This window comes from Daphnia magna, linkage group LG7, assembly GCF_020631705.1.
Source record: "Daphnia magna isolate NIES linkage group LG7, ASM2063170v1.1, whole genome shotgun sequence".
Lineage (NCBI taxonomy): Eukaryota > Metazoa > Arthropoda > Branchiopoda > Diplostraca > Daphniidae > Daphnia > Daphnia magna.
This window is the reverse complement of record NC_059188.1, coordinates 12,385,344-12,409,956: the sequence shown is the minus strand read 5'-3', so window position 1 is coordinate 12,409,956 and position 24,613 is coordinate 12,385,344. Positions and strand designations below refer to the sequence as shown.

Sequence of the window (24,613 nt, the reverse complement as noted above, 5' to 3'; positions counted from 1 at the left end):
CAAAAACAAGTTTTTGAAAAATTTGTTTGAACTATTTTGTATTGAAATTTAACTTTTAAATGAGGTAAGGGTAAACCCTACCTCGATTGAACTGAACCCCCGGGGAGATTACCCGGGGAGTGGCTAAGAGAAGCCGGAAAAGGATGGAAGGTTTCGGACAAGTTTTTACGTGAGCGATTAACCGTTATTCGGATTTGTGGGTAGCCTCTTCGCCCTCCAATGATATCTCAGAACTTGAGGACCCCCACGTCCCCTTTCCGGACAGCGCACTCACAACCTTTACTGCTGATCACAGTAGGGGCATGACCCCCTACGGGCTTATTACGAGTCAAGGGGAAACGGGGCCACAGAAAAGAAGGGAGCCCAGATATGCACTTCAATTTATAAAAATTTTAATATTTTATCTTCGGGACGGAGCAGCAACCAACGGTAATGTGCAAGTTGCTTTCTTCCAATATCTCTTTCCTTCTGCAATTTTCTGACATGGGCAAATATAGTTACATACAATTTTTGGTAGTTAGTTGGCAAAATTTGATCATGAGATCTGGAATGAATAGAAAATGTAAATCAAAAGGCACTTGAATAGGCATAGAACATTTGTGAGTACCACAACATATGAAAATCAATGTGGAGATATTCCCATGTGCTTGCAACAGTTACGGTTTTACAGGTATCTGGCCTCAACCAGAATTCTCTCCCATTTTACTATAATTATTTATCTAGATGAGGAAGAAAATGACAAACACAAATTTAAATAAAAATCATACCCATTTTGATTTAAGCCCTTGTTCAAAGTACTCACCAATGTGAAAAAACTTCTGCATTTGCTTGGGTTATTGGAAAAGTAGTTGAAAATGTTCAAAAAGATTTTCAGCACCCATAAAAGGAAATTCAGCTTTTTTCCACCGTCAATGAGAATGCTAATTTTACAATTGATTATTAACATTGAAAATAATACATAATACAAGTACATAATAAACTTTGCCAATGAAGAAATGCTGAGGTTTAATTTGTCGTACCCATCATCACTTGCTCCATTCCTTTGACTTTTTAAATGTAAAACCACTGAATCTGTATGGGTGATAGTGAATGCAGATAAAGAGCTTGCAATGATCCAACATGAGCCGACAGAAAGACTTCCAAGAGTCTTGCCAAGATAATAAAAAAGGCAACAGCTTTTGGAGTAGGTTCTCTATCACTTCATCAAGATTTCTAAAACAATATAACGAAATTTTAAGTTAAAAACTCTTCAATAGTCATATTAATAATAAGAAAACCTTTTTGCAAGTTTCAGTGTAAAAAAAAACAGCACAACGGTTCTCAATTCAAACCAAAATTCTCATGGTATATCGTCAGACGGTATTGGTGTGCATTGTTTAGGAAAATTTTAGGAATGATTTTATACGACGAAATGCATTACCGTTCTTTCTTACCTTAGTGACATGACAAGTCAACAACATCTTGTTGCCAAATCTATTTAAATGGGTTTCTGATTATTGTAGCAATTAGCATTTTTGGCCTTAGAAGTTAGAACTGAAGAAAACACGACTTCTACATATGAGGTAATTTACCCTTCATCGACGCTGACATCGTGACATGGCGTTCTGCTTCTGAATCTCCAGCGGCGAATCAAAAAATGACAACGCTGTTCTTTGATTGCTTCGTTCTCTCTAATGGTGGAACACGGAAAGGTAAATTTTTTATTGTCAACCAATATTGAAATGCTTATGATATATGAAAAACTTCATGCTATGTTACCCATTGTTTGTCACAATGCCAATTGTACAATGATTTTGATTTTGTTAACTTCGCTGTGATGAGGAATTCTTCCAAGGATTAATCCATGCCTTTTTCAGAATGTTAAACAAAATAAAGAAAACAAAGAAAATAAAGAAAAAGGACAACAGCAAACAACTCACAAACCCCAGTTTTCTCTTCACCTTGCTATGTCAAAAGTTAGAAGGGCACTTGCACGGAAATGAAAATTGCCACTATGGATTGAAGTGGTGTTGTATCCAATCACCAAACCTGAATAGCATCAAGAAAGAGTGAGACTGGATTCGTCAGTGAATGTAGAAAATTTATTTAAGTGACCATTATTCCCCAAGTGTAGAACAGCCAGCATTGATTGATTATACAAACTATGAAACACATACACATATCAGCATCCCGTGAAATTAATAAAAAATATATTACGAAGTATACCACCTATGAAGTATACTTCATGCTATGGTCACAGACCAAGAATGGAATCACTTCGTTGTCTGTGCTATGGTCTTGCCCATCTCCCTTCATCTCTAGCAACAATTGCCGCGCGGAGACCAATTTGAGATATTTATCGCATTCTAAACAACTTGTTTATAGAACGCTAGATGGCCCTAAAGAAAGCTAAGTGCAGACTCAATTTTACGAAATCTATACACGTGGGTATGGAAAGGTTCTGAATTCGTCCATCAAAGCGCAACCGGATTAGCTGCGACATTTATAATATTTGCCGTCGACTAAGAAGGTATTTTAATCTTTCTCTTAAGTGAATTTTATCCCCGTACTTTTTCACGGTAATGCCATCTCTGTAGAAATGAGTGATAAAGAAGAAGCGATGGATGATTGCGTTCGTTTTAATGACGAAGAAATGAAAGAAGAAGATGATGACAGCGAGTGTTATGAGAACCTTGACGAAGAAAGTGACAGTGACTCTGAAGATGATGACAATGACAGCCAAGATGAAGGTGACGCGGTGGAAGAAGATGTATTACAAGGACCACAGCAAACTTACTTACCTGGGAAACCCTTGGAGGAAGGAGAAGAGCTTGTGTGTGATGAGAATGCCTATCTCATGTTTCACAAAGCCAATACTGGTATTGTGTCTTATTCTGCAGTTAATTATTTGTGTGTGTTACAATAATTTGGTTTAGGTGCTCCTTGTCTTAGTTTTGACATAATTCCTGATGGTTTGGGAGCTGAGCGCACTGACTTCCCGCACACAGCTTATTTGTTATCTGGAACACAGGCGTCAACTGAATTCACTAATCGCCTTATTGTCATGAAAATGTCAAATATGCAAAAAACTCAACCTGAATCAGATAGTGAAGATAGTGATGAAGAAGATGAAGAGACCACAATGAAACCAGATCTTGAATGTGCTATTATCCACCATCAGGGATCTGTGAACAGAGTCAGGGTAATTAGCAAAATATATTTTCTTCTGCCCCTTATCATGAAAGACCAAAATTTTTAGATGTGTGTAGTTGGTGATAAGCCTCTTGCAGCTTCATGGTCAGAGACGGGTAAGGTTTACCTGTGGGATCTAACTCACCCACTGAAAGCTGTAAATGACCCAGTATTGTTGAAGACCTATGTTGAAAATAAAGAAAGTCCCAGACCACTGTTTACTTTTAAAGGTATAACTAGCGTGGTTCAGTTTTAATTAGTTTAACTTTGCTATCTTTGGAAATATTGTAGGTCACACAACAGAAGGTTTTGCAATGGATTGGTCTGTGCCAATGCCCGGTGTTCTTGCGACCGGTGACTGTAAAAAGAATATTCATATTTGGAAACCAAGTGAAGGTGGTCTTTGGGTAGTAGATCAGCGCCCTCTTGTTGGCCACAATGCCTCAGTAGAAGATTTGCAATGGTCACCAAATGAACCAAATGTCCTTGCGTCATGTTCCGTCGATCGCAGGTATTGCAATGAAAGTTGAATTCATGTAAAATTAAATGTTAGATCTACAATGAGTTTTGCTTCTTGCAGCATCCGTATTTGGGACACAAGAGTACAGCCGGGTAAAGCTTGCATGCTCACTGCCGCGAACGCCCACGAAAATGACATCAATGTTATCAATTGGAACAAACGAGAACCTTTCATCTTATCAGGAGGCGACGATGGAAAGTTACATGTATGGGATTTGCGCCAATTTCAGGTACGTACGTCATTTGCGTTTATATCTTCATTGGTTGTTGTATGCCATTTTCCCCCTCTAGGCTGGAACCCCAGTTGCGACGTTCAAGCATCATACTGCGCCGATCACTTCCGTAGAATGGTACGTAGTGGGAAAGAAGAACAAGGTCAAAAACGTAATTTGTTTTCTAATTTATAATCTAGGCATCCAACAGACTCAACTGTATTTGCATCAGCTGGAGCTGATGATCAAATAGCATTATGGGATTTGGCTCTGGAAAAAGACGAAGAAGTGGCTGGTTCGAATGTAGAGCCCGAACTTGCAGTAAGTACTGCACATGAGCATGCACTTATATGTAGTTGATGTTTTTTTCTTGCTATAGGATTTACCGCCTCAACTACTGTTCATCCACCAGGGGCAAAAGGAAATTAAAGAACTGCATTGGCATCCACAAATTCCAGGCATGCTAATTAGCACAGCCATTACTGGTTTTAATATATTCAAAACTATTAGCGTGTGAGTAGTGAGTAGTGGATGGTGGTGAGTAATGAAAATATCTTGATTTCCCCACATGAATTACAAAACCGCATCTATGTTAATTAAATGTCTCATTGTTGGTCGACCGTGCGGGCAATTCTAATAAAAAAAAATATTAAATATCATAATGTGTCATTTCAAACATTCATGAAAATTACCCATGGGTGTTGCAATTCGCTTAACTGATGAAGTAGCTTAGTCATTTGGATCGATGTGAGTGAATCTCCTACCATAACTGCCTTCCGACAAGCCCGAGATGCAAACATAGCTCTTACACGTGAGGGCCGGAATCGAGCCATTGAAGCATGACTCACTTTGCTCCGATCCTCATCCTGAATCAATGGAGAATCCTGCAGCATGAAAAGGAGTTCGTCGATATCACTGGGGCCTAGCAACCAATTACCACTCATGGGCACAGCACATAGCAAAACTCGTTTCGTGGAATCCTCTATCACGGTGAACAAATCGAAGAAAATAGAAAATTATTATTGCTTTTGTTACAGAAATAACGCCACATACCACCTCGGTTGATAACGAACTCGAAACCGTTGCTTTGAAATATGTCGAGATTGTCTTGTAATAGCGACTCGTTAGCCGCCGTTAAAGTCAGTGGTTTAGGACTTAAAACCCAAAAGGGAAAAAAGGAGAGAATAAAATGAAAAATCATAACGGAACTATTAATATGTATGTTGATGAACCCACCAAACAAGTTTCTGTGGTTGAAGACGTGTGGCCCGCTGGAGGATCTCGAAGTTGTATTTTTCATCTGCAGCATGCTGATCAATGATGAAAAGATCTGAATTCAATTTGGCAATTATAAAGCCCAAATTAAATTGCCCAATTACTTCCATCTGCGAAATAATGGTGTTATTTTACATGTTTTTTCCAGAGCGATATATTTAATACCTTTTCGAAGTCAGATTGGCTTATTTGTCTGCTAAGTTCAGCTTCAGCAAATGCTGCATCGTCAGGACCGAAGCGTGCCAAGAACCTTTTGTCAGTTGTCTTATTCGGCAAATCAAGCAATGAACGCTTTTTTTCAATTAAGGAATTTAGGTCAAAAGGAACAGTTATCTTAGCTCTGGAAAACACTTTTGGATCAGCTGAAGGAGTAAGCACATCTTCTAGAACACATTCAAGCTCTTCCAATGTCTCGATTACTTTAACCTCAGCCGATGTTGTCTCAATGATTTGTATGTCTTCGTTTTTCTCTAACTCCAGTATGGACTCGTCATTCACTTCATTTGGTTCCATTATCTCTTTAGTGTTACCCTTGGTAAGTTGTTTAACATTTGTGAATATAAGGGTTCCCTCTACTGCAGGGCATGATTCCGTTTTGTCCTCGGGAATAGGAAAATCAACCTTTGTCTTCTTTAACAAAGGAGAAATCGAATGGGAGGTGAACTCATCCAATCGTTTTTCTAAATGAAATCAGCGAATAGTTAAATCAACGAAGAAGGCGATGAAAATCATACAGGAATTACGCTTTAGTGTCGGAGAAGAACATTTTCGTTTTTCACCAGGAGAACAAGACGGGGAGGAGGGTTTCCAACCGCTAGCAGCAAACGCAGCCAGGGATGATCTTAAACGATGCGAAGAAGAGCCCGCAGACTCCAAGGAGGGCGAAAGAGATCTGTTAAACAAAGAAGTATTTTGCAAAGTAAAAGTACATGGGACTTCACTGTAGAGATCATTCAACGACGCCTAAGAAACAAAAACGAATTTAAGGAAAATTTAATAAAAAATAAATTAATTAATAAATCTCACTTTAACCATTGCCAAGAGTATCTTCTCATTAACAACCATCAACTGCCTTTTGTCTGGTGTTACATTTATGTCTAGCTCACTAGACTGAGTAGTAATGTTAAGCACAACCGATGGATACTGATTGCGGTTGTATAAGTGATAGACTTCGTTCACCAGTTTTTGGATCTTGCTGGGATCGCATGGCCGGCCATTCATGAAATAATATTGTCGATCAGCGCAACTCCTACCCTGACCGTGAGCACAGCTCGACACGAAACCCTCAAACTGGAAAGGCCAGTCATGCAGCTCATTTTGTAAAACATTTGCATTGAGGTTGAACTCCGCCACAATCTCTTCCGAAGGCCGAACTGCCTTTATTTCTAGCATGTTTTGCCACTGAAAAATTTCAACAAGTTCTAGTTTTAAAGCAGCAAACATCAAGTGTGTAAATGATTACACTTTTAAGTCCAAAGACTAATATAAAATTATCTTTAAGGTTTGCTCCACCTCTAGTAGATAGGATTGTACTGGTTCTCCCACCAGTAGAATTTGTGCAAGTTATTCTGGAATATCAATTGAAATTATGATGTTATATTGTTATTAATTTGTTTTTTACATTTTCATACCTTGTGTTTTTAGATATCAAACAGTAAGCTGTTAGCAAGTTTGTCATTTTGACAAACTCTCTTCTTAGATTTTTCAGGAATTCCTTGTGTCGGACAGGTAAGGTTGAGAAAAGATTGACCAGGCTCACAGTTGTTCCAGGCTGTATTGTAAAATAATACAAATGAAAACTGAAAACAAGGAATAATATTTCTACACTACTGTAGAAGGAAAAAGTCACACCTGTCTAGAATACTGAACCTGCTTGACTAGTTTTCCGTGAGAATCATACCTTTTCAATAATTTTATTGATACATTATTATACAGATCTCACAACCAAAAATAATAAACACTTACTCAAGCTTCCACCCAATTGTGTTACCCTTCTCACATGTTGTTACACCTAGAGTGCTCAAAGCACAAAGTGAGCTTAGAGCTTCTCCCCGAAAACCAAATGTTTGGACACTAAGCAAATCCTCAAATTCTTCAATCTTTGAAGTGTAATGCTTGAGACATAGGTTTTCAAAATTGGAAGGAGAAATGCCGGACCCATCATCACTGACTTCGATCGAATCACTGCCATATTCTAACGAAAGAAGACATCGACGTTATTCAACCGAGCACGGTATTTGCTAAAACGATGTCTCTTAACCTTTCAGGCGGACTTCAACCGTAGATGCTCCACTGTCAAGGCTATTCTCTACTAGTTCTTTAACAGCAACAGCTAAAGTTAATACAACTTGCCCAGAACAAATTCGATGCTTTTGGTCGAGAAAAAGAAAAAAAAACCGAAATTGCATTAAAAATTTAAATGACGTGTTTAAACTAACATGTATAGTACCACAGTCGTATGGTCGATTGGTTTGATAATACCGCCACTGCTGAGGGAGGCCATCTTTGAATTAAACCCAATCAAACATTGCCAAATCATGTAGCAAAAAAAAAGATTGAAATTGTAGAAGATCAAGATGGGAAAAATCGCAATTTAAAAAATTAACATTACTTTTATTATAGTAAGTGTATTGAAAAAAAAAAAAAAATGAAAAAAAACCCCCAACAAATTGCATCCCAATTTCCTTAATGCTAGTAAGGTTTGAACTTTCTAGCAGCTCTCATTGTAGCGATTCTTTTCTTGTCATCTTCGAATTTTCTCCTCAACTGTGTTAAATCTATTTTAAAACGACAAACAAAAGGAATAAATTTCACATAATATATCATCTGCAAGAGGTAGGATTGCTCGACTTACGCTCCATTTTAGTTTCTCTCATTTGGAATGAATAAAAATTAATGAGTTTCTTGTCTTTCTGTTTTTGCTTTTCCTTTTCCATCACTTTTTTCTCCATTGTCTCTGTTCTAGCTGCATGTTTACTACTGCAGTTATAAAGGGTATGAATATTTTGAATTTAAAAAAAAAATCTTAAAACTTGCTGTTTTGTGACTGTTATCCATCCATCATTATCAGGTTGTCCCTCTTTAAGTTTCTCCTCCTCCTCTTCCCTTTTTTTTCTGTCATCAAATTCTTTCATGTAATTGTCTATTTCTGATTGAAGCTCTTTCGGATCAATGAAAGATGATTCATATTCTGAAATCCATTCTGTAAAATATTTATGAGATTAGATAAAAAATATCTAGAAGTATGGAGAATAGAATTTAAGTTACTTTCAAGTCCTGTTTTGATTGGGCTGTCATTTGTGCTGAAAATATTTGTTTGCCATTTCATCTTCATTGCTTTTTTTAATGAAGATATTTCTTTGTACACCACATATCCAACTTTGAAACCCTTTAATTATAGAACTAATTATATTAGAATTTAATGAATTCACTTAGAAGTATACTTTAACATGATTTTGGAAAAAAAATGAAGTGATGTTTGTCATTTCTTTTGTTCCTGATGGTTTTTCTTCAAAACTAACAGAGCTCACAAACCCTGCTTTACTGAACAACTGTTTGACTGATTCCTAACATAAACATTTTTAAAGCATGTCACAAATATGTCAACAATCTTCATTGAAACAATTTTACCTCTGTGTAATATGGGGGTACATTGAGAATAAAAAGTGTCTTCCCAACAGGTTTTGATGGATGTGAATTCCGTACAGCATGTTCTTTATAGAATAGCATATGTCCTGCCTTGCACTTCTCGTTGAATCTTGTCTCTATGCCTTCAAACGACATGAATCGAACAAGTCAGAAAAAAGTAACAGGCAACAACTTTATGCAACTTACATCTGAAACCCTGAACTAAAATTAATTTTTCTGTTTCCATTATATGACAGATTTACACAAGCTAACAAACAAGATCCCGAACATACACGTGACAAATCAATTCAAGAATCGTCTGCCACGGTATTTGCACGCCATCTAGCGTGAGATTAGCGACTGTCGTTTAACTAACTTTAAAAGTGGGAAAAAAAAAATACGTACAAAATGAGGGAAGGAGAAATCATGCAAAAAATTACAGATGATTTTTTAGAATTCATTGCAATTTCATGTATTTGCCGTAATCTAATCAGCTCAGTAAAAAAAAAAATATACAGCCATCACGTACGAAAACACTCACGTGACCGCCAGCGTCTGGAAATAAAATGAAAACAAACAAAAAAAGAAAAAAATTAAGAACATGGTATGGAAAAAAAAGGCGGACGGAGAAAGAAAATTTAGCACGAAAGGATGAAACAAAAAAATATATAAGGAATTAACGCGTCACATTTAAGGGAAGAAACTTGATTATCACAAAGTTCAGCGCGTTCACAGCCACCTCACGTAATTTCTTTTTTTTTTTTTGTCTCAAGGCGGAGACAATTACAAATACCCAAACGGGAGAGGGGGATTGCTATTCCACGAGTTTTGATCGACACAATTGTACATTTCATATCGTTCAAACTGCATAGTCGATTAAATTTTTGTTTCTTTTTCTTTTTGTTCCAAATACGACTGCCTTGCTCATTACAAAAACATCTGCGAAATGGACACAATACAACTTCCGATATGCGAAACGTATCGCCTGGCCGGGCAATTGGCCACTACGACTCATTGTTCTGGAATACAATTTAATCATCCAAAAATATTATACTGTACTATTATATATATGTGAATCTAGAATTGGATGGAGAGAATTTGAGAGGGAGAAGGTGAAGACGAAGAAATGGCAGAAATCAACCAAAGAGATTCAACAAATTGGGCAGTAAACGAGCGCCGCGCTGCGGTTGACGTGGCGGCGGTGGCTGTTGAGGGGGTCGTGGTGGGGCAGGGGCGGGCGGTGCAGGCGGTGCGGGCGCTGGCCCGGCCGGCGCGGGATTGACGAGGAAGGCACATTGGACCCGGCAGACACTGTCAGCCAGAATGGCATCACGGCCCACATCGGTGAGCAGCTGCTGGCAATTGACTCGCAGAGATTGACATTGCGGCTGTTTTCCAAACGAAATCAACGGCAAAAGATTAGTATTAGAATTTACTTTGTAAATGATTTGATATATATACATTTAAAAAAAGAAAGAAACTTACTCCTTCAGCTGTGCAGGTACAAGATGTGCAAGGAGAAACGAGTGAAGACGCTCCCAGGGCGATCGTTTTCCCTAGAACGACGCAGTTGGCACTTTCCTGCTCACGCCAAGGGGTCATATCCAGCGGTGGCAAGGAGCGACAAGGCACGCGTGGGTTGAGGAAATTATGCGGTAGGTCAAAGACGGAGCGCGTCACTTCACCGATTGTGTCGGAATTTTCGCACAGAAGACGGGCCAGGGCCACTTTGCGAATCTCAGCCAATTGAGCCTCGGTGAAGCGTCCGGCTTGATTGCCATTTTCGTACCAGAAACGATCGCATCGTCTGCAATAAACGTATCAAAGAAAACGTATAATTAAATCTCACAACCTTGGCACCATTTTATTTATTATTTTATTTTTTTTTTTTTGCTTTCTCTTTACCTTAAGCTTCGGAATTGATTGCCGATGACGCAGGCGAAAGTGGGTCCGACCAAACCGCCCTGGAGCGGTGTTTCCACCAAACCACCCGTCCACAAATCGATATCCTCAACTGAAGCGTAAACTTGCTTGAGACGTTCAATCACTTGCGGCGTCATCTCTCGGCTAAGGTCATCAAAAGTAGCGGCTCGTTTCAAGTTGCAAGCAGCGCGATATTCGTTGTACGGCCGGAGTCCGTGATCGCGTCCGCGTTGGATATTAAGAGCGGCCAGGTCGAATCCGGAGAACGGTACCGTTTTGGTCTCAAAGAGATGATTGGTGATCTCGCCCGACACGAACTGATCCAAGTTTTCCATAGGCGAGACGATCAGACCGCGGACCAATTCGTCGATGGCTTGCACCTCCATAAGCATTTCAGAGTTGAAGAATCCAGCGCGTAAAAGGATTGGAGTTTTCTCCTAATAAATTAAAAGAGAAATTAAAAGATTGATACGAAGCCTGTGTCCAACTGTCGAAAGTTGAATTAATTTAACGATGTTGGTCCACTGTACGGCTTTCGAATCCGTTAGTTAAAAGCTTGCTATTTTTACGAATGTTAATGATATTCTGGCGTCAAAATGAAAAGCGAAAAACTTCAGATAATTAAAAACTAACTAACGCCATGACGAAAAACGGTTCTGGTCAAACGCCCCTCCCAAAAACAGCTTACAAATCTAGCCACTCTCTATTCAAAAGAAGAAAGTTGTTTGTTTTTTGTTTTATTTTTTCTTCTTTTGACACTTGCTTGGCAATTCGCTCATAGTGCTAATTTTCTTTTAGTTCTATGATGGAAGAAATATATCTACGTTTTTCACGTCTGTCGATTATTCAGCGATAAATGGGGTAATAAACTTTGTCCCCCCACCCCACAAAAAGTCACTGATTACGTGTGATTAATGGGCTTACCTGGAAAGAGGCATCAACTCTGGGGAAGAAAGGTCGTACGAGGGAGTGACCGAAACGATAGGCGGCCGTTGAAAATTCGTTGAAAATGCCAGCGTTGCAGTTGGCATCGTATCCTTCGTAAAAGCCTTCAGTCAGAAGGTTGAGCCCGTATAGATTAACGGCGTTCCAGCCGAGCACTCGCGGCAGGAATTCGTTGTAGACGATGTGCTGCCAGATGGCGCCAACAATTTTACGGCTCGTCATAAAGAGGCGCTCGTCATCCCACTGTCTGTTGAGAGCTTGGAGCTGACCAGCGATCCGATTGTGTTCGCGCATCATGACAGTGTGCAGAACACTCAAGCCTGGATTCTCGGTGGCACGCGAATCACCTGCATCAAAACACAAGCCGGAAGCAGCTTGACATTCTGCTAGACGGCTCGTTTGAGGCAATAAATCTCTGCCACGGAAGGGCGAGAGAGTCACGTTCATCCGTCCACCGGTGAAAGCGCGCAGTCGTTGCGATTCGCACGGAGTCTGCGCGTAAACGTGGGATAGATCGAGATAGGCCGTGTTCATATCAATCTGCTCGCGGGCACCAAGTCGCTGTTGGCCAGGTAAAGATCGCGTGAAAGACATGCACACAGGCCGTCCCGTCTGCAAGTTAACTTTGGGGAAAAACGGATCGTTGCTCGGGATAGGTATGGGCCAGCATTCGGGATGGACGTTGGTGGGCGAATCGCAATCGCGGCAATTCAAAATGGCATCCTGGAAGCCCCGTGAAATGGGCGTCAATGTCACGTCGTGATCGAGGAATTGACCGAAATAGGTGAGCATCATAGTATAGCGACGGTGCATGTTGCTGACATCCTGATGAACGACGACCGAAATGAGTCGAGGCGATGGAAGCGGTTGGTTAGTGACTGATCGCCATCGTGGCCGGGCAATACCATCGTCATAGCCGGCAGCCAGTAGCCTGTTGAACGGTGTCAGCGTCTTGCCGAATGTCGGATTGCGGAGGTTATTGCACCAGCCGCCGAATTTGCGGAAGGGTGACGTATTGTCGCACGGTAGCGTTTCTTCATTGTTCCGACAGACGTTGGGCGCAGTAGCCGGCTGGACGAAACGTGTGACGTCGACATTGTTTAGTCCTTGAGACAGCGGGCGAGTTAGCCGTCCGAACAAATTGCCCAGCAATCCGTTCAACTGTCTCTTGACACGACCGAACTTTGGCCTGTGACACGATTTAAAAAACAAAAAAGCAAAATGATTAATACGTCCAAAAGAGAGGAGGTTAAAGTGACGTGTTTTTACTGTTCCAGGTGGTTGATGAATTCCTCGGACGCGTATTCCAGAAGCAGAGATGTGTTTGAAATGAAAATGGCAGCTGCGCTGGGTTTGTTGAAAGCAGAGGCGATGCCCAGCGGAGATTTCGGATCAGCCCCTTTATCTGATGGAATCGATGCTGGTTAGTCGAGTATCGATCAATAAATAGGGAGGAGCAATTTTGACTTACTGGTTTCGAAGAGCAATCGTTCGTTCTCGCGGCGACGAGCAAAATCCACCATAGCACGTTGGATTGACTGGCGGAGCAAGTCTTCTGGTACTTGCATAGCCGGTGAATCGCTAGCCCATGGGCTCAGCTCTATGTCGGCTATAAGATCACAAGGGATTGGCGAATTCCTATTTTTTGTGTGAATACAATTGAATCAATAGTAAATAAAGTTTGAAACTCTCAGTCTCGTGAAATTGAAGACTCACAAAAAGTTATCTCTCTCGTGGAAAACTTTAGGGGACATTGATTTGATCATTTCAAAGTTCCGACAGATAATGCCGGCCAGGCTTGTTTTTCGGATTTCCTGTAGTTGCTCTGTCGATGTAAAATTGATTAGATTTTGTGAAAGGAAATGAAAAAAATTTACAAATGTTTACCTCGAGAGAAAGACGAAGGAGGCACGTCATTTTCATACCAAAAGCGATCGGATTTTCTAAGCAATGAAAACTGATGTGCCAATATGCAGCCAATAGTCGGTCCGACAACGGCACCTTTGAGCGGGGTCTCAGCGAGGCCACCAGTGAATAAGTCGATATCTTCAACGTTGCTGTAGACGCTGGCCAAGAGGACGATATTGGACGAAGAAACAATGTCACTCAAATCACTGAAGTTCTTAACGGGAGACAGGCCGCAATATTGACGCCAAGCAGTGTAGCCGGGCAGGCCGTGATCGCGACCCCTCATCAGGATCTCGACTACTTTGTCGATTGCGTTGCTGGTTGGAAGGGTGGAGCGTCTGGCATCCTTGACGACGTGAAGGCTCACGCGGCGACATAAGGTGCTTACCAACCCGTAAAGAAGTTCTTCAGTCTGCTGGGCGTTGAGGTGGCCAGTGGCGTTGGTTGCCATTTCACCTGTCTTGTCTCCTGTCTGGAATAAAAACAATTCAGCGGCGAGATTTCATCATTAGTCTGTTGCTTTGCGGTAATTAGTTTCAACTGCTACCTACCACAGTGAATGTTTCAAATTTGGCCGGCAGCATGGCAAGCGAGAAAGAGAGAGCGGCCGAAGCGGCGGCTTCTAGCGTGCCCGGATAGGCGTCGGTGTCGTAGCCGAGGAAATGACCAGCGGATTTCGGTGTCAATTTCAGGTTTTCCGCAAGGTTTTCACCCAGCACAGCAGGCAAAAATTCGCGGTAAGTGACGTGTTGGATTTGAGCAGTGACTAATCGTCTGGTCTCTTGGTAAAGCGTTTCATCATCCCACATGGTGTTGACACGGGCCAGCTTAGCAGCAAGTCGGTTGTGTTGCCGAACAAAGAGCGTGTGAATGACAAGCAAAGCGGGACTTTCATTGACTCTGGCGTCACCCGATTCCACGCAATTGGTGCTGTTGTTGCTGAAAAAATCGCAGCTGTGGTCGACGGGGAGTAGGTCTCCGAAACTTGTCCTCATCAATCCATTCTCGAAGGTGCGCAACTGATTGGAAATGTCCTCGTTGCTTCCATAGATGGTCGATGCGTCTAAAAAGGCAGTTGCTGCGTTCATTTGTTCTCTAGCACCTGGGCAAAGAACAGAAATTTGATTTCGAGTACATCTAACATTTTAATTGTTTACATTTATGTGTACCTAATTCGCATCTGTTGTTAAGTATGCTAATCGTGCGAGAATACGACGTGCACTTATCTCCTTCGTGAGTAGAAATGCACATGGCGAAATTCGATTCGGTTCCAGTACAGCATTGCCCTTCCATTCCCAGATCTGAAGTGAGAACAGATGGTGAAATGATGATAAAATACTCAACAAAGGCAGAATATTACATACCCAAATAAGAGATGGGATGTGAGATGTCATTTTGGACAAATTCAGCCCAGATGCCAGACAAGGTAGTGAGGTAGCCATTTCCAACTTTCTTTGGGGTGTGGATAGTCTCTGCGATTTTGACTGGACTTGGGAGGGGTTTGCCAGAAGCAGACAACCTTATTTGACTAACACCTGTGATCAAATCATTTTGGGAAGAAACAACTTTAATGGCACCGCATTTTGGTTTTAATTTGTCGTTCATACCATCGCTGTAAGATGCTGGCTGAAGTCGACCATAACTTGTGTCTGCATTGCCCCAAGTGGGGTTCTGGACATTGTTGCATAATGAACTTGCATGACGAAACTTTTGGGGTTGGCAGATGTGTTGTTTTTTCTCTGGGCAGGAATCAGCCAGGCGTGTTCCAGTGAGTTGTGTTCGACCCAGACGATTACGGATGTCGGACGAATTCACCGACCAACTAAAAAAAGAAAACCAACAAAAAAAGAAAACGTTAATGAAAAGTTGGTAGCAGCTTTTGCAGAACGTGAGAGAATCGGGTCATTACAATAAAGAAAATAATGTAAACAAACAAATAGGACTTTCACTTGGCTAACAAATTGCTGTCTTGGCCATCATTCTTGTAACATTGTGGCGTTTTACCGTTGCAACTTGACAAGCAAAAGTTACTTTTCATGCCACGTCAGTGAGAAGAAATAATGTTTGGTTCCATTATCGTAAATAACACACTCGATCGATTTTGTAATGGTTGCATGCAATATATCTTTCAATTTGAAACGCGCCAAATATATAAAGGAAGGGCCAAGCAGACGAGAAACAAAAGCTACGTTGCCCCATTGCGTCTCAAATAACTCACAACATAACGTATCAAAATTTGAAAGGACGATAATAATTGAAATACGATATAATAGAGACATTATATACAACAGCAATTGTATTTTTCTTTTCACCTTTGTGCTAGAATGCGAATGACTTCTTCGGCGACCAGCGCCGCGGCGGCCTTGTCACGAGTGGCGGGGCTGACATGATGGGCCAGCTTTCCGTTGAAGACACCTGTTGAGCAAATGAATGAAAATAAAAAGATAAAATAAAAGTGGCCACGCTACATTTTAAATAATCAATCGACCGTGAAAAACAGGTCCGGCATGTCACTTGAAACCGCCAAACAAAACAACCACGGCGTGAAAATGGGGAGAAAAAAAGGGGGGGAATAGAAAAGCTGACATGCCATTCCTGCCAAGAATAAAACCGAAACGAAAAAATGATTTGAATCAATTTTTCCCCTGAATTTGTTCTTGTATTTTTCAATCGCCGCCAGACAATGACGTAACAAGAATTGGCCAATCGGGCGCATGCAACAAAAAAAAAGGGATGACACAACAAGAATAAATATTTCATCAGCAGACGAATTATTTTCTATTTGGTCTTGTAAAATAAAAAAAATAAAACCAATAAAATAAACGTTTTTTGCATAAATAAATCGGCCTTGACCGACTGATGGACGCGCATCTTTAAAACTAGCCGGTACTTTTACAACGTCGAAATGGAAAAGTTTTTGGTCGGATAAAAAAACGTAATCAACTCAACTGACACTTCATCTGACCGATTCGATTTAGTTTGGGTTCTCGTGAGAAAGGAATCAGTCATCGCCAATTGATCAAAGCGTAACGAGATTGATAACTGAAACAGAACGCCCAACTGCCATTTCCATTCCGTTGCAATAAAGGAATCAACAACAGCAACAACATTCATCGAAACTGAAAGTGAAAGCGAATAACAAGAGAGCCGTGATACGTGGTGGCCCACATCCGGAGTATCCATAGAAGCTGAGCCACACACACACAAAAAAGAGACCAATTCTTTTACGTTTGTGTTTGTCCTCCCTCTCTCTCTCCACCGTGACAATACCCGTCTCCATTGAGCCCTGCGACAATCCATCAACATGTACAACGAGCATGTCTCAAGCAGAAAATGGGATGCAAGCAAAAGAAAAAAAAAATACGATCCCCATCCACTCAACCGAAATCTCCCTAAGAAAAAACAAAAACCGTAAAAAGATTGGCATCAATCCATCCGTGTAGGTTTGCAGCGAGAGTGCTATACACACAAAACGAGTTTCTTTTGTTTTTTGTTATCTTTCTTCTTATTTTTGTGTTGTTGTTGTAGCCGAAGAGCGAGAGAGGTGACACATGGAGAGAGAGAGAGCGAAAGTTCTCCCCCCCCACACAAAAAAAAAAAGACGGAACGGTTAAAAGATAGAAGAACTTTTGTTTTGTTTTTGTTCGGCTGTAAATGTGCGCCAAGTAAAATAACTTGTAGTATTGCATTATAAGACATATAGTCTCGTAATAGGTTAGTTGAGGTCTGGAGGTGGCCTGGAACGAAACCACTACAACGATTTTTTATTGCCAATTTCTGTGCGGTTCGTGTTGTTTTTTTTCCGTTTTCAAACAGACGCAACAATATGGAAATTCAAAACTAACATTTTCGTACGTCCCAGTATTTCCTTTAGTCACGGCTGCCACTCGGCCCCGTTTTGCGACGATTCATTTTTTTTTGGTTGTAATTCCTTTTATTGCCCTCCTCCCTACTCTCACACAACTTTTCCTTTCCCCCTATCTAACACGATTAGAAAGAAAAAAATGATTTAGATGAAATAAATCAAAACTCACGTGAAATTTCAGTGCCGGCCAAGCGGGAAATGGCTAAATCGACGGCCCAGCGCACTTGTTCATTGGTCAGCGGTAGCTGGGCAGACGAGCTGTTGTCTGACGGTGCGACGGGCGCGTTGATTGGCAGGATCGATGGCACGAAAATGGAAGCCGATGCAAACTGTTGTTGCTGTGCGGCAACGTCGCTGTCGATGATCTCGATGGATCGGACGGACGGAAAAACGGCTAGCAGAACTAGCGACAATAGCGCTGCAGTGGCCAACCTATAAAGAAAGTAGGCAAAGAAAACTTTGGTTACAATTGCAATTATTTTTGTTGTTTCTGTTTTTTTGCATATTCAAATTTTGCGGGTTTCACACGCTGTTCATTTCATCGTGAAGCCGGGCTGTGTTGACGAGCCACAAGAAAGGGAAAGTGAGAGCTGGGCAAAACTCGGTTTGCGTATGTCGTCCGTCAGAATAACGGAAAGGAGCGATCGTGAAAACGGGAGGCAAAAAAAGGGAAAATTCCATGCGTGCAATTTTGGCGCGCTCCGTTACGATTGAAGCCCAAGGGCGTCCGTCTCTCAAAACGAAACGGGAAAAAGAAGAACGAGAAACTTGTTGAGCGCGCGCGTATTGGGAAAGCTGGTTTTTACATTCCGTCTGCTGACGATTTCTAGCGAAGAAGAAAACTCCTCGGCCCGTCTTCACTTCCATTCAGTCCAGTTTTCACGAACAACAAAAAATGTACGGATTGCCCGTTCACGAAGACGAGCAGATTGTGCGTGTCACTGCCGAATCAAAAGCATCAAAACACGAAATGACTCATTGTGCTATGGCTGATGGATATCGTGTTTCACGACGTCCTCACGTCGACATTTTTCGAATATCACGAAACATTCGGCATTGATATTGAAAAATGCAAAAAAAAGGAAAGTGAATTTCACTGTACACAATATACAGGGTGTCGGTTAGAACGATGAATAAATCAATTGAACTGTGGTCAACTTACAATTATTTTGCGAAAGTTATGCATTCAGATACTGGAACAATTTTTTGTTTTTCTTTCTCTTAGAAACGGAAAGGCGGTCACCAGAAGTGATTAAAAATTTTTCTCATTCAAACAAGGAAAAATGACAAATAAAATCAGATTTTTTCTCTCTCTCTCTCTAATCATCTAGAGGTGGAAAAGGAAAAGAGGGTAGAAACAAACTCTGCCAACTTTCTAAATCGTCAACTCTACACATATACACGCATATTCCTTCAAACTCTCTCTCTCTGCTTATCTCATGAGAGTTAAATTAGAAAAAAAAAAAAAATCCCCAAAACAATAATAATAAAAATAATTCTACACAGATTGCGGGTCCGTATCCGGATCGGGCCTAACTCTATGAGATCTCTGACCTCTTTTAATTCGGGCATTGGGTTACCTGTGTATATACAATCGGGAAAAAAGAAATTTGAAAATCAAAGAGAAGGAAATGCCTTGGGGATCGGACGTATAGACATGAAAAGAAGTTTGGGTTAGAAAGAATAAGAGACACACAACAACAACACAAAAAAACTCGCATCGGGTCTGGCGTCACGGATACTGCGGCGGCGTGACACGACACTTTTCTAACGAGCGTGAACGTGAGCGAGATGGGGTCGAAAGAAGAAAAAAAATCCTGTCTAAGAAGAATGAAAAATTGAAAATGTGTCGACAGGATCCTATTTTTTTTTTTGTTCAATTTCATTAGTGGCGAAATAAAATTCTAAAAGCTAAACACGTATACCAACATAAAAGAAAAAGAAAAAAATTTTTTTTTTCCCTCACTTTTCATTGAAAATTTAAGTTGTCCTTTCTGCCTGGGCTCACGAATCCTTTCCCCCCTTCGAAAAAGTTAAATGTTAACAATAAGTTGATCCTTACGTAACAATAGGATTCTCCTCTTTCTTCACCCCCTCTATCTTTTTTTTCTATTTTTAATCTTTTCGTTTAGATGGGCCCCCTCGTGTTTGACCTGGAAAACGTTTCTTCCCTATTGACTTTTTCTTTATCCTTTTCTACCCCCCATATTTTTCTTTTATCTCTTTTTTTCTTCTTCTTAAGGGGGGTCTTCTTCCTCGTCTGTTAAAAAAAAAATTTCAATTGAAACTTTAAAAGGAACAAAAAAAATAAAATAAAATAGAAAAGATTTCCCTCGTCTGACCTGTTCGAATCACGTGTATCATAACGTAACGATCAGCAGGTCGATAGTGGAAAAAAAAATCTGAGAAAACTTGAGAAAAAAAAGGCAAAAGCGGGAAGCCAAATAGGGCGGCCTTTCCAACAGTAAAGGAGTGCGCATTTCGGTGGCTGACAAGAGAAAGAGAACGGGACGCTCAACAGTTCCATAAAGGAGAATGGTGGGAGAAAGCGTTGGCTAACGAACGAACGACAAATGTCGTTGAGGTGCATTCAAATTTGATTTTTTTCTTTCTTTCTTTCCCACATGGGCAGAACGAGCCGGTTTTCCATCCTCTCCTCTCTCTCTGTCTTCATACCTTTGTGTGTAAAATGTCGTGTAAGACACAAGAGAATGAAGGGCCTGTTGCTGTGCATTGTCGTCGGGAAATGTCGCATTCAAATCATTGCTTGCCCAACCCTTTGTAAAGAGGAATTCTTGACTGTGTGACCTCTACGCACAAAGAGCCACAAGTCACGTTCTCTTCTTCTCATTTGAACGGAATGGTGTTTCTCGTTTTTCGGAAAGTTGGACCCGAAAATCGTTGCCACGCGCAAAAAAAGAAATGGAATCATCAAGAGTCCACTATTCAGTTCCGCTTTATTATAGTTAACTGTTAACAGGTTCTCAAGGTACCCCCACCGTCCCTAATTATCTGGCAAACATGTGAACCCAACGAACGAAACGGTTTCAGATTGAGTTGAAACATCGGGTTTTTTAATTGAAAACATAAAAACAACCTGCGGCTACGTTTGTTTCGGACGTGACTACGCGACATCGAATGGTTAACTGGTTTGCATTACTTCGTTATTTACCGGTTGGTTTCAAGACTTTTGATTTCTCCCGGCAACACCCCAAAAAAAAAAAAAAGAAAGATTTAAAGAATGCGGAGGAGATGCAATTTCATCAGCTTTTCTACTATTTGCACAACTGTTTCGCTCTTTTGAATTGCAACTTTCTCCGGCTGTCTTCATTTTTTTTCCCCCCTCTCGTCAGAAAAAAAAATCCGAGGAAGGAAATGAAAATCGACGCAAATTAGGCGAACGAACGAATCTAGCATTCCCTGCCGACAAGTGTGAGGTTAACATGATATGCAAAATAGCGCCAACGGACGTTTCAAAAAGGAAAATGCACACAAGAGAGAGAGAGAGGAGAGATTTAAAAAGGAAAGCAGGAACGAGAGCATTCGATTGCTTCTGACTATGTACGACTGGTTGTTGTTATTGGCTATATTTTTCTTTCTCTTCGAATCTTCAAATTATGTAAGAAAACGAAAAAAAAGGGAGAGGGAATCAACGAAAGAGAAAACCAAAGAAAAACGACCTTTTCTTTCTTTCTCTTTCGGATGATCGTAACGGTAGGGACTTGTTACACCTAGAGCACGAGGAAACCAGTTTGCGCCGTCTGTTCTTGGCCAAAAAACAGACACGGGAGAAAGGAGATTTTTTTCTTTTTTTGAAAAGAGAGAAAACAAATTATAGACATAGACACACACACATATTATACTGTAAGCTGGCCATAGCAGGAGGACAGTATAATAAGTGAGAGGAACCTAAATCGTCCCTCCTAGCGATAGGAGACGGTTCTCTGCTATGAAACTCTCACTTTCACCGTTTTTCCAACAGCTCTCACAGCCAGAGGAATTTTTTGTTATCAATTGTTGAACGAGATAGAAATAATAAAAGATGCGGGTCCGCAATCCGACAAAGATTTGAATAATTGAAATGAATAGAGTATGTACCTGTGTAAGGCTGGCGACGCCATGGTTGACCTGTGCGGATGCGTGCGGCGGAGACTCGCAGATTCCCAATTCTTCCCAATGAACAATTTGAGAAAAAAACAAAAGAAAACAAGGGGGGAAACCAAAACGGCAGGTGACGAATCGGAACGAACCGGGAGTTGCGGGTAAAACACAAAAGTTTTTGTCGGGGATCCCGTGAATGCGTGCGAGAAAATGTGGGAGCAAACAAGTAAGAGACTTGTCGTCTCAATGGCAGTCCATGGCACACTGAACCCTATGCTGGCCGCAAAAGCGAGAGTGGATATATACGAGGAGGCTAGGAGTAGGAGGAGGAAAGAAAGAAAAGAGAAGTGGGTGGAGGGAGGATACACACCTGGCCGACTGACCCACACCGTCTCGGTTTGTTGAGGCGGTCCTGCAGCGCCGAAAGAATAATAACATGTGGTCGTGGTAGTCTATAGTAAAAAAAAAAAAGAAATAATTAAAATATATAAAAAAAATAAATAAAATAGTAAGAAGAAATAAGAAAAAACAAAAAAAAAATGTGTACCTTGTGTACTACGCAACCAATAGACGAGTGGAAGAGGTTGGGCTTTCCTATTTTTCCATACACATCATACAGCCAAAAGGGATTCTTGTGGTAGGTGGGTGAAGCGAATCTCAGTGAAAGAGCCTCTTGGGTCCCGGTTGGTCAACGGTCACTTTCACTTAAGATCGTCACCTGTACACGAGAAGTCGACCAACTAAACAAGCCCAAGATGATTCAGAAATAATAGAAAAGGGGGGAGGAGGGGGGGGGGGGACTCTTTCGATGTAGTCCAAGTGGAAGTGAAAAGTAGAATAAGAGGTCACTGGGTGTAGCTGTACATCACTGGCTCAATTCCTGTCAAACGAATGAAATGAAAAACAAACAAATCAAAAAAGGAAAAATTATGTTAAACATACCGCATTTAAAAAAAAATCACTTCAACTCTTGTTCTTGATTTGATGCTATTTCTTAACATTTTTCGAAAGGTTATTTAGGTCAACTTGGGTCGATAGGAGACGATGTGCGCAGACTTTATTGTAGCGAAACGTCCTTGACACCTCTTACCTTCAGTTGTATCTCTCGTCAGGTGACGGTGTACACAAGAAGAGAACGTGCCCTTTTTCACCACCCACTTTCCAACCGCCCACCTTATTTTCGGGTCGAGTAACAGGGAAACAACCCATTTCTTCTTTCACAATTTGTTACAGAGATTTGTTTTTTTTCCTTTCTTCTTATTTCAGAACGTAAGACCCTACCTAAAGATGAAGGGGAAAATGAGAACCGGTTAATCGCCATCGCTTGTTGCACCCACTCATTTCTTTCAAAACAAAAGGAATCCGGGATGACGTAGAAACTTTTGATTTTCATTCGACATCCAGAAACTGAAAGGTATACCGGATCTGTTGAGCCAGTTCCAGTGATCATGGTGACACACTCAATTATTTAGATCTCCAATCATCTTCGACAGTGGCAGTTTTTCAAGAGTAAACATTTTAAAAGTGAAATTTCTTTGTCATACCAATGCCGCGAATTAACATAATATAAATGAATTTTGAATTGCTAATAGAACAAATTAGAAAAATATGATACCTGTTATTTATTATTATTTTTTTTCTTTTTCTGATCCACGTGGATTCAAACCGGAATCGAAAACTACGATGTTGGCACACTGCCCGTAGTGTCTATTCATTGGAGTCAGGGCGTCCCAGCCAACGAAAGTGAAATTTTCAAATCACGTCAGGATTGGTTTTTTTTTTGCTTCTTTTTTTGGGGCTGGTGTGCATACGAAAAAAAAATCTTCCTCGTGTTGTTATTCAGAGAAAAAAAAAACAAAAAAAAAGAGCGGACGTGAAATCGCGGTCGGGAAAACGGCCAAACTTTCAACCAGCACAACAACAGTGGCCATTCGTTTTCTTTTTTCCTACGTAAGCCAAAAGAGAGAATAAACTTGTGCATCGGCTTGTATAACATAAACGTAGGGAATTTGTTTTGGCAAACAAAACAAGCGCCAACCGATAACAACATTTTTTTCGCTGTTTTCTTAATCAGCAACATAAAAACCTTGACACAGAGCATCCAAATTTCCCCGCAATAACCTACGTAACATTAATAATTACCGTCATTATTTAATTGATTGATTTCCATGTACGCATTTTTTTTTTTTTTGGCGCAAAAAAAAGTATTTCCGAGATAACGTCGGGCCGGCCAGGGCCATCCGCCATCCCGTCAGGGGAGGTTTTATGGGAATGATTCCACCTTTTAAGCTATTAATTGCAAATCTGCACATTAATGAAGCCCTCTGCAATTTTTGTGAAGAAGACGGTATTAATAAAAGAAAATATTCTTAGTTATGCATGTACCGTATAGTCAGTAAAAATTTGCATAATAGCAAGGTTGCCTTTTAATGGCGCACAACTAGTCGGCCTTGATTATAATTAGGTAAGATTAATTTCCTGGATATATAACGAACAGAAACGAACTTACGTATCATACAGAATCACAGTCAATTGTTTTTTTTAGTAAATGATGGGCAATTTTTCCCAATTTGAAAATTATTTCTCATTTTCGAATTTTCTGCCTTAATTTTCCGGCGTGGCCAGCAGTCGTCGCTTCCCCTTTCCCTTTCGTAAAAGTAATAAAAAAAGAGAAAAAAAAGTGTAGAGTCATAATTCTGAGATTAAAAAGTATCATAAAATGAAACAACAACAACAACTAAAAAAAAAAAGGGAAACGAACGAACGTTCCTTCAAGCGTGACCGTCCTTGCCGCGAGCTTGAAAACCTGTTACTGGTTCAAACGTACAAAACAAAAGAAGTAAATACACCCGAAAACGATCAAAGAAGGAAAGAATATTAATGGATATAGCCAGTGGTCACTCACCTTTTTACTCTCTTTCGAGAGATGAATCCAGCAGGTGCTTTCCTAAACATTAGCTCTCGACATCAAACTTGTTTGAATTTTACTTACTACAACTAAAATATATTTGCCGAATAAGCGGATGTGACCGGACGTGTTTCGCTATCGTCATTGCATAGATAAATA

General features: G+C 40.6%; 4 protein-coding genes and 1 long non-coding RNA gene across 14 annotated transcripts; 1 reads left to right on the top strand and 4 right to left on the bottom strand.

The window, feature by feature from the left end:
- Positions 1-375: 375 nt before the first annotated feature.
- Positions 376-2,331, bottom strand: LOC116926597. 8 transcript variants are annotated; one of them, XR_006649577.1, is made up of 9 exons: positions 2,206-2,331; positions 2,095-2,141; positions 1,941-2,028; positions 1,759-1,847; positions 1,278-1,670; positions 981-1,212; positions 803-920; positions 608-719; positions 376-544 (listed from the first exon to the last, which is right to left on the bottom strand). It is a non-coding gene; the product is annotated as an uncharacterized LOC116926597 (long non-coding RNA). The 8 variants fall into 8 exon arrangements; XR_006649580.1 differs by having other exon boundaries at positions 1,020-1,212; XR_006649582.1 differs by having other exon boundaries at positions 803-1,212; positions 1,278-1,489; positions 1,572-1,670.
- A 28-nt stretch (positions 2,332-2,359) lies between these two features.
- On the top strand, positions 2,360-4,561 carry LOC116926519 (glutamate-rich WD repeat-containing protein 1). The gene is made up of 9 exons (XM_032933451.2): positions 2,360-2,509; positions 2,577-2,858; positions 2,916-3,181; positions 3,239-3,401; positions 3,463-3,682; positions 3,752-3,920; positions 3,982-4,040; positions 4,103-4,223; positions 4,282-4,561. Exons 2-9 carry the CDS (start codon positions 2,579-2,581, stop codon positions 4,417-4,419), a joined length of 1,416 nt encoding a protein of 471 aa, XP_032789342.2. The 5' UTR covers positions 2,360-2,509; positions 2,577-2,578; the 3' UTR covers positions 4,420-4,561.
- On the bottom strand, positions 4,341-7,787 carry LOC116926496 (mismatch repair endonuclease PMS2). Its single transcript, XM_045177014.1, has 13 exons — positions 7,627-7,787; positions 7,438-7,546; positions 7,143-7,371; positions 7,029-7,077; positions 6,809-6,948; positions 6,640-6,745; positions 6,204-6,578; positions 5,921-6,140; positions 5,343-5,857; positions 5,139-5,287; positions 4,956-5,056; positions 4,595-4,884; positions 4,341-4,535 (listed from the first exon to the last, which is right to left on the bottom strand). Exons 1-13 carry the CDS (start codon positions 7,714-7,716, stop codon positions 4,476-4,478), a joined length of 2,433 nt encoding a protein of 810 aa, XP_045032949.1. The 5' UTR covers positions 7,717-7,787; the 3' UTR covers positions 4,341-4,475.
- Positions 7,785-9,168, bottom strand: LOC116926570 (ribosomal RNA-processing protein 7 homolog A). Its single transcript, XM_032933517.2, has 7 exons — positions 9,012-9,168; positions 8,808-8,947; positions 8,621-8,743; positions 8,445-8,565; positions 8,214-8,379; positions 8,032-8,156; positions 7,785-7,954 (listed from the first exon to the last, which is right to left on the bottom strand). Exons 1-7 carry the CDS (start codon positions 9,049-9,051, stop codon positions 7,869-7,871), a joined length of 801 nt encoding a protein of 266 aa, XP_032789408.1. The 5' UTR covers positions 9,052-9,168; the 3' UTR covers positions 7,785-7,868.
- A 92-nt stretch (positions 9,169-9,260) lies between these two features.
- Positions 9,261-22,818, bottom strand: LOC116926484. 3 transcript variants are annotated; one of them, XM_032933386.2, is made up of 18 exons: positions 22,637-22,818; positions 22,094-22,426; positions 21,917-21,998; positions 21,544-21,822; positions 17,615-17,877; positions 15,893-15,995; positions 15,188-15,402; positions 14,945-15,115; positions 14,750-14,881; positions 14,132-14,682; positions 13,560-14,052; positions 13,389-13,497; positions 13,144-13,310; positions 12,942-13,077; positions 11,652-12,861; positions 10,710-11,164; positions 10,290-10,611; positions 9,261-10,192 (listed from the first exon to the last, which is right to left on the bottom strand). In XM_032933386.2, exons 3-18 carry the CDS (start codon positions 21,982-21,984, stop codon positions 9,941-9,943), a joined length of 4,926 nt encoding a protein of 1,641 aa, XP_032789277.2. In that variant the 5' UTR covers positions 21,985-21,998; positions 22,094-22,426; positions 22,637-22,818; the 3' UTR covers positions 9,261-9,940. The 3 variants fall into 3 exon arrangements, with proteins under 3 accessions (XP_032789277.2, XP_032789278.2, XP_045032948.1); XM_032933387.2 differs by having other exon boundaries at positions 21,544-21,817; positions 22,637-22,812; XM_045177013.1 differs by lacking the exons at positions 15,893-15,995; positions 17,615-17,877; positions 21,544-21,822; ... (1 more) ...; positions 22,094-22,426; positions 22,637-22,818 and adding an exon at positions 15,530-15,672.
- Positions 22,819-24,613: the final 1,795 nt, after the last annotated feature.

Bases quoted from the DNA above. Each gene is read 5' to 3' on its own strand.
- LOC116926519 (XM_032933451.2), top strand. From the start codon at position 2,579: ATGAGTGATAAAGAAGAAGCGATGGATGATTGCGTTCGTTTTAATGAC. The intron at 2,859-2,915 runs GTATTGTGTCTT...AATTTGGTTTAG, and splicing joins GTTTCACAAAGCCAATACTG to GTGCTCCTTGTCTTAGTTTT. The intron at 4,224-4,281 runs GTAAGTACTGCA...TTCTTGCTATAG, and splicing joins ATGTAGAGCCCGAACTTGCA to GATTTACCGCCTCAACTACT.
- LOC116926496 (XM_045177014.1), bottom strand. From the start codon at position 7,716: ATGATTTGGCAATGTTTGATTGGGTTTAATTCAAAGATGGCCTCCCTC. The intron at 5,057-5,138 runs GTGGGTTCATCA...TTGGGTTTTAAG, and splicing joins CAACCACAGAAACTTGTTTG to TCCTAAACCACTGACTTTAA. The intron at 4,536-4,594 runs GTAATTTTCATG...TTTTTTTATTAG, and splicing joins GCGAATTGCAACACCCATGG to AATTGCCCGCACGGTCGACC.
- LOC116926570 (XM_032933517.2), bottom strand. From the start codon at position 9,051: ATGGAAACAGAAAAATTAATTTTAGTTCAGGGTTTCAGAT. The intron at 8,744-8,807 runs GTAAAATTGTTT...TGTTTATGTTAG, and splicing joins TACCCCCATATTACACAGAG to GAATCAGTCAAACAGTTGTT. The intron at 8,380-8,444 runs GTAACTTAAATT...AATATTTTACAG, and splicing joins AATCAAAACAGGACTTGAAA to AATGGATTTCAGAATATGAA.
- LOC116926484 (XM_032933386.2), bottom strand. From the start codon at position 21,984: ATGTTATTATTCTTTCGGCGCTGCAGGACCGCCTCAACAAACCGAGAC. The intron at 14,053-14,131 runs GTAGGTAGCAGT...TTTTTATTCCAG, and splicing joins AATTTGAAACATTCACTGTG to ACAGGAGACAAGACAGGTGA. The intron at 11,165-11,651 runs GTAAGCCCATTA...TTAATTTATTAG, and splicing joins GAGTTGATGCCTCTTTCCAG to GAGAAAACTCCAATCCTTTT.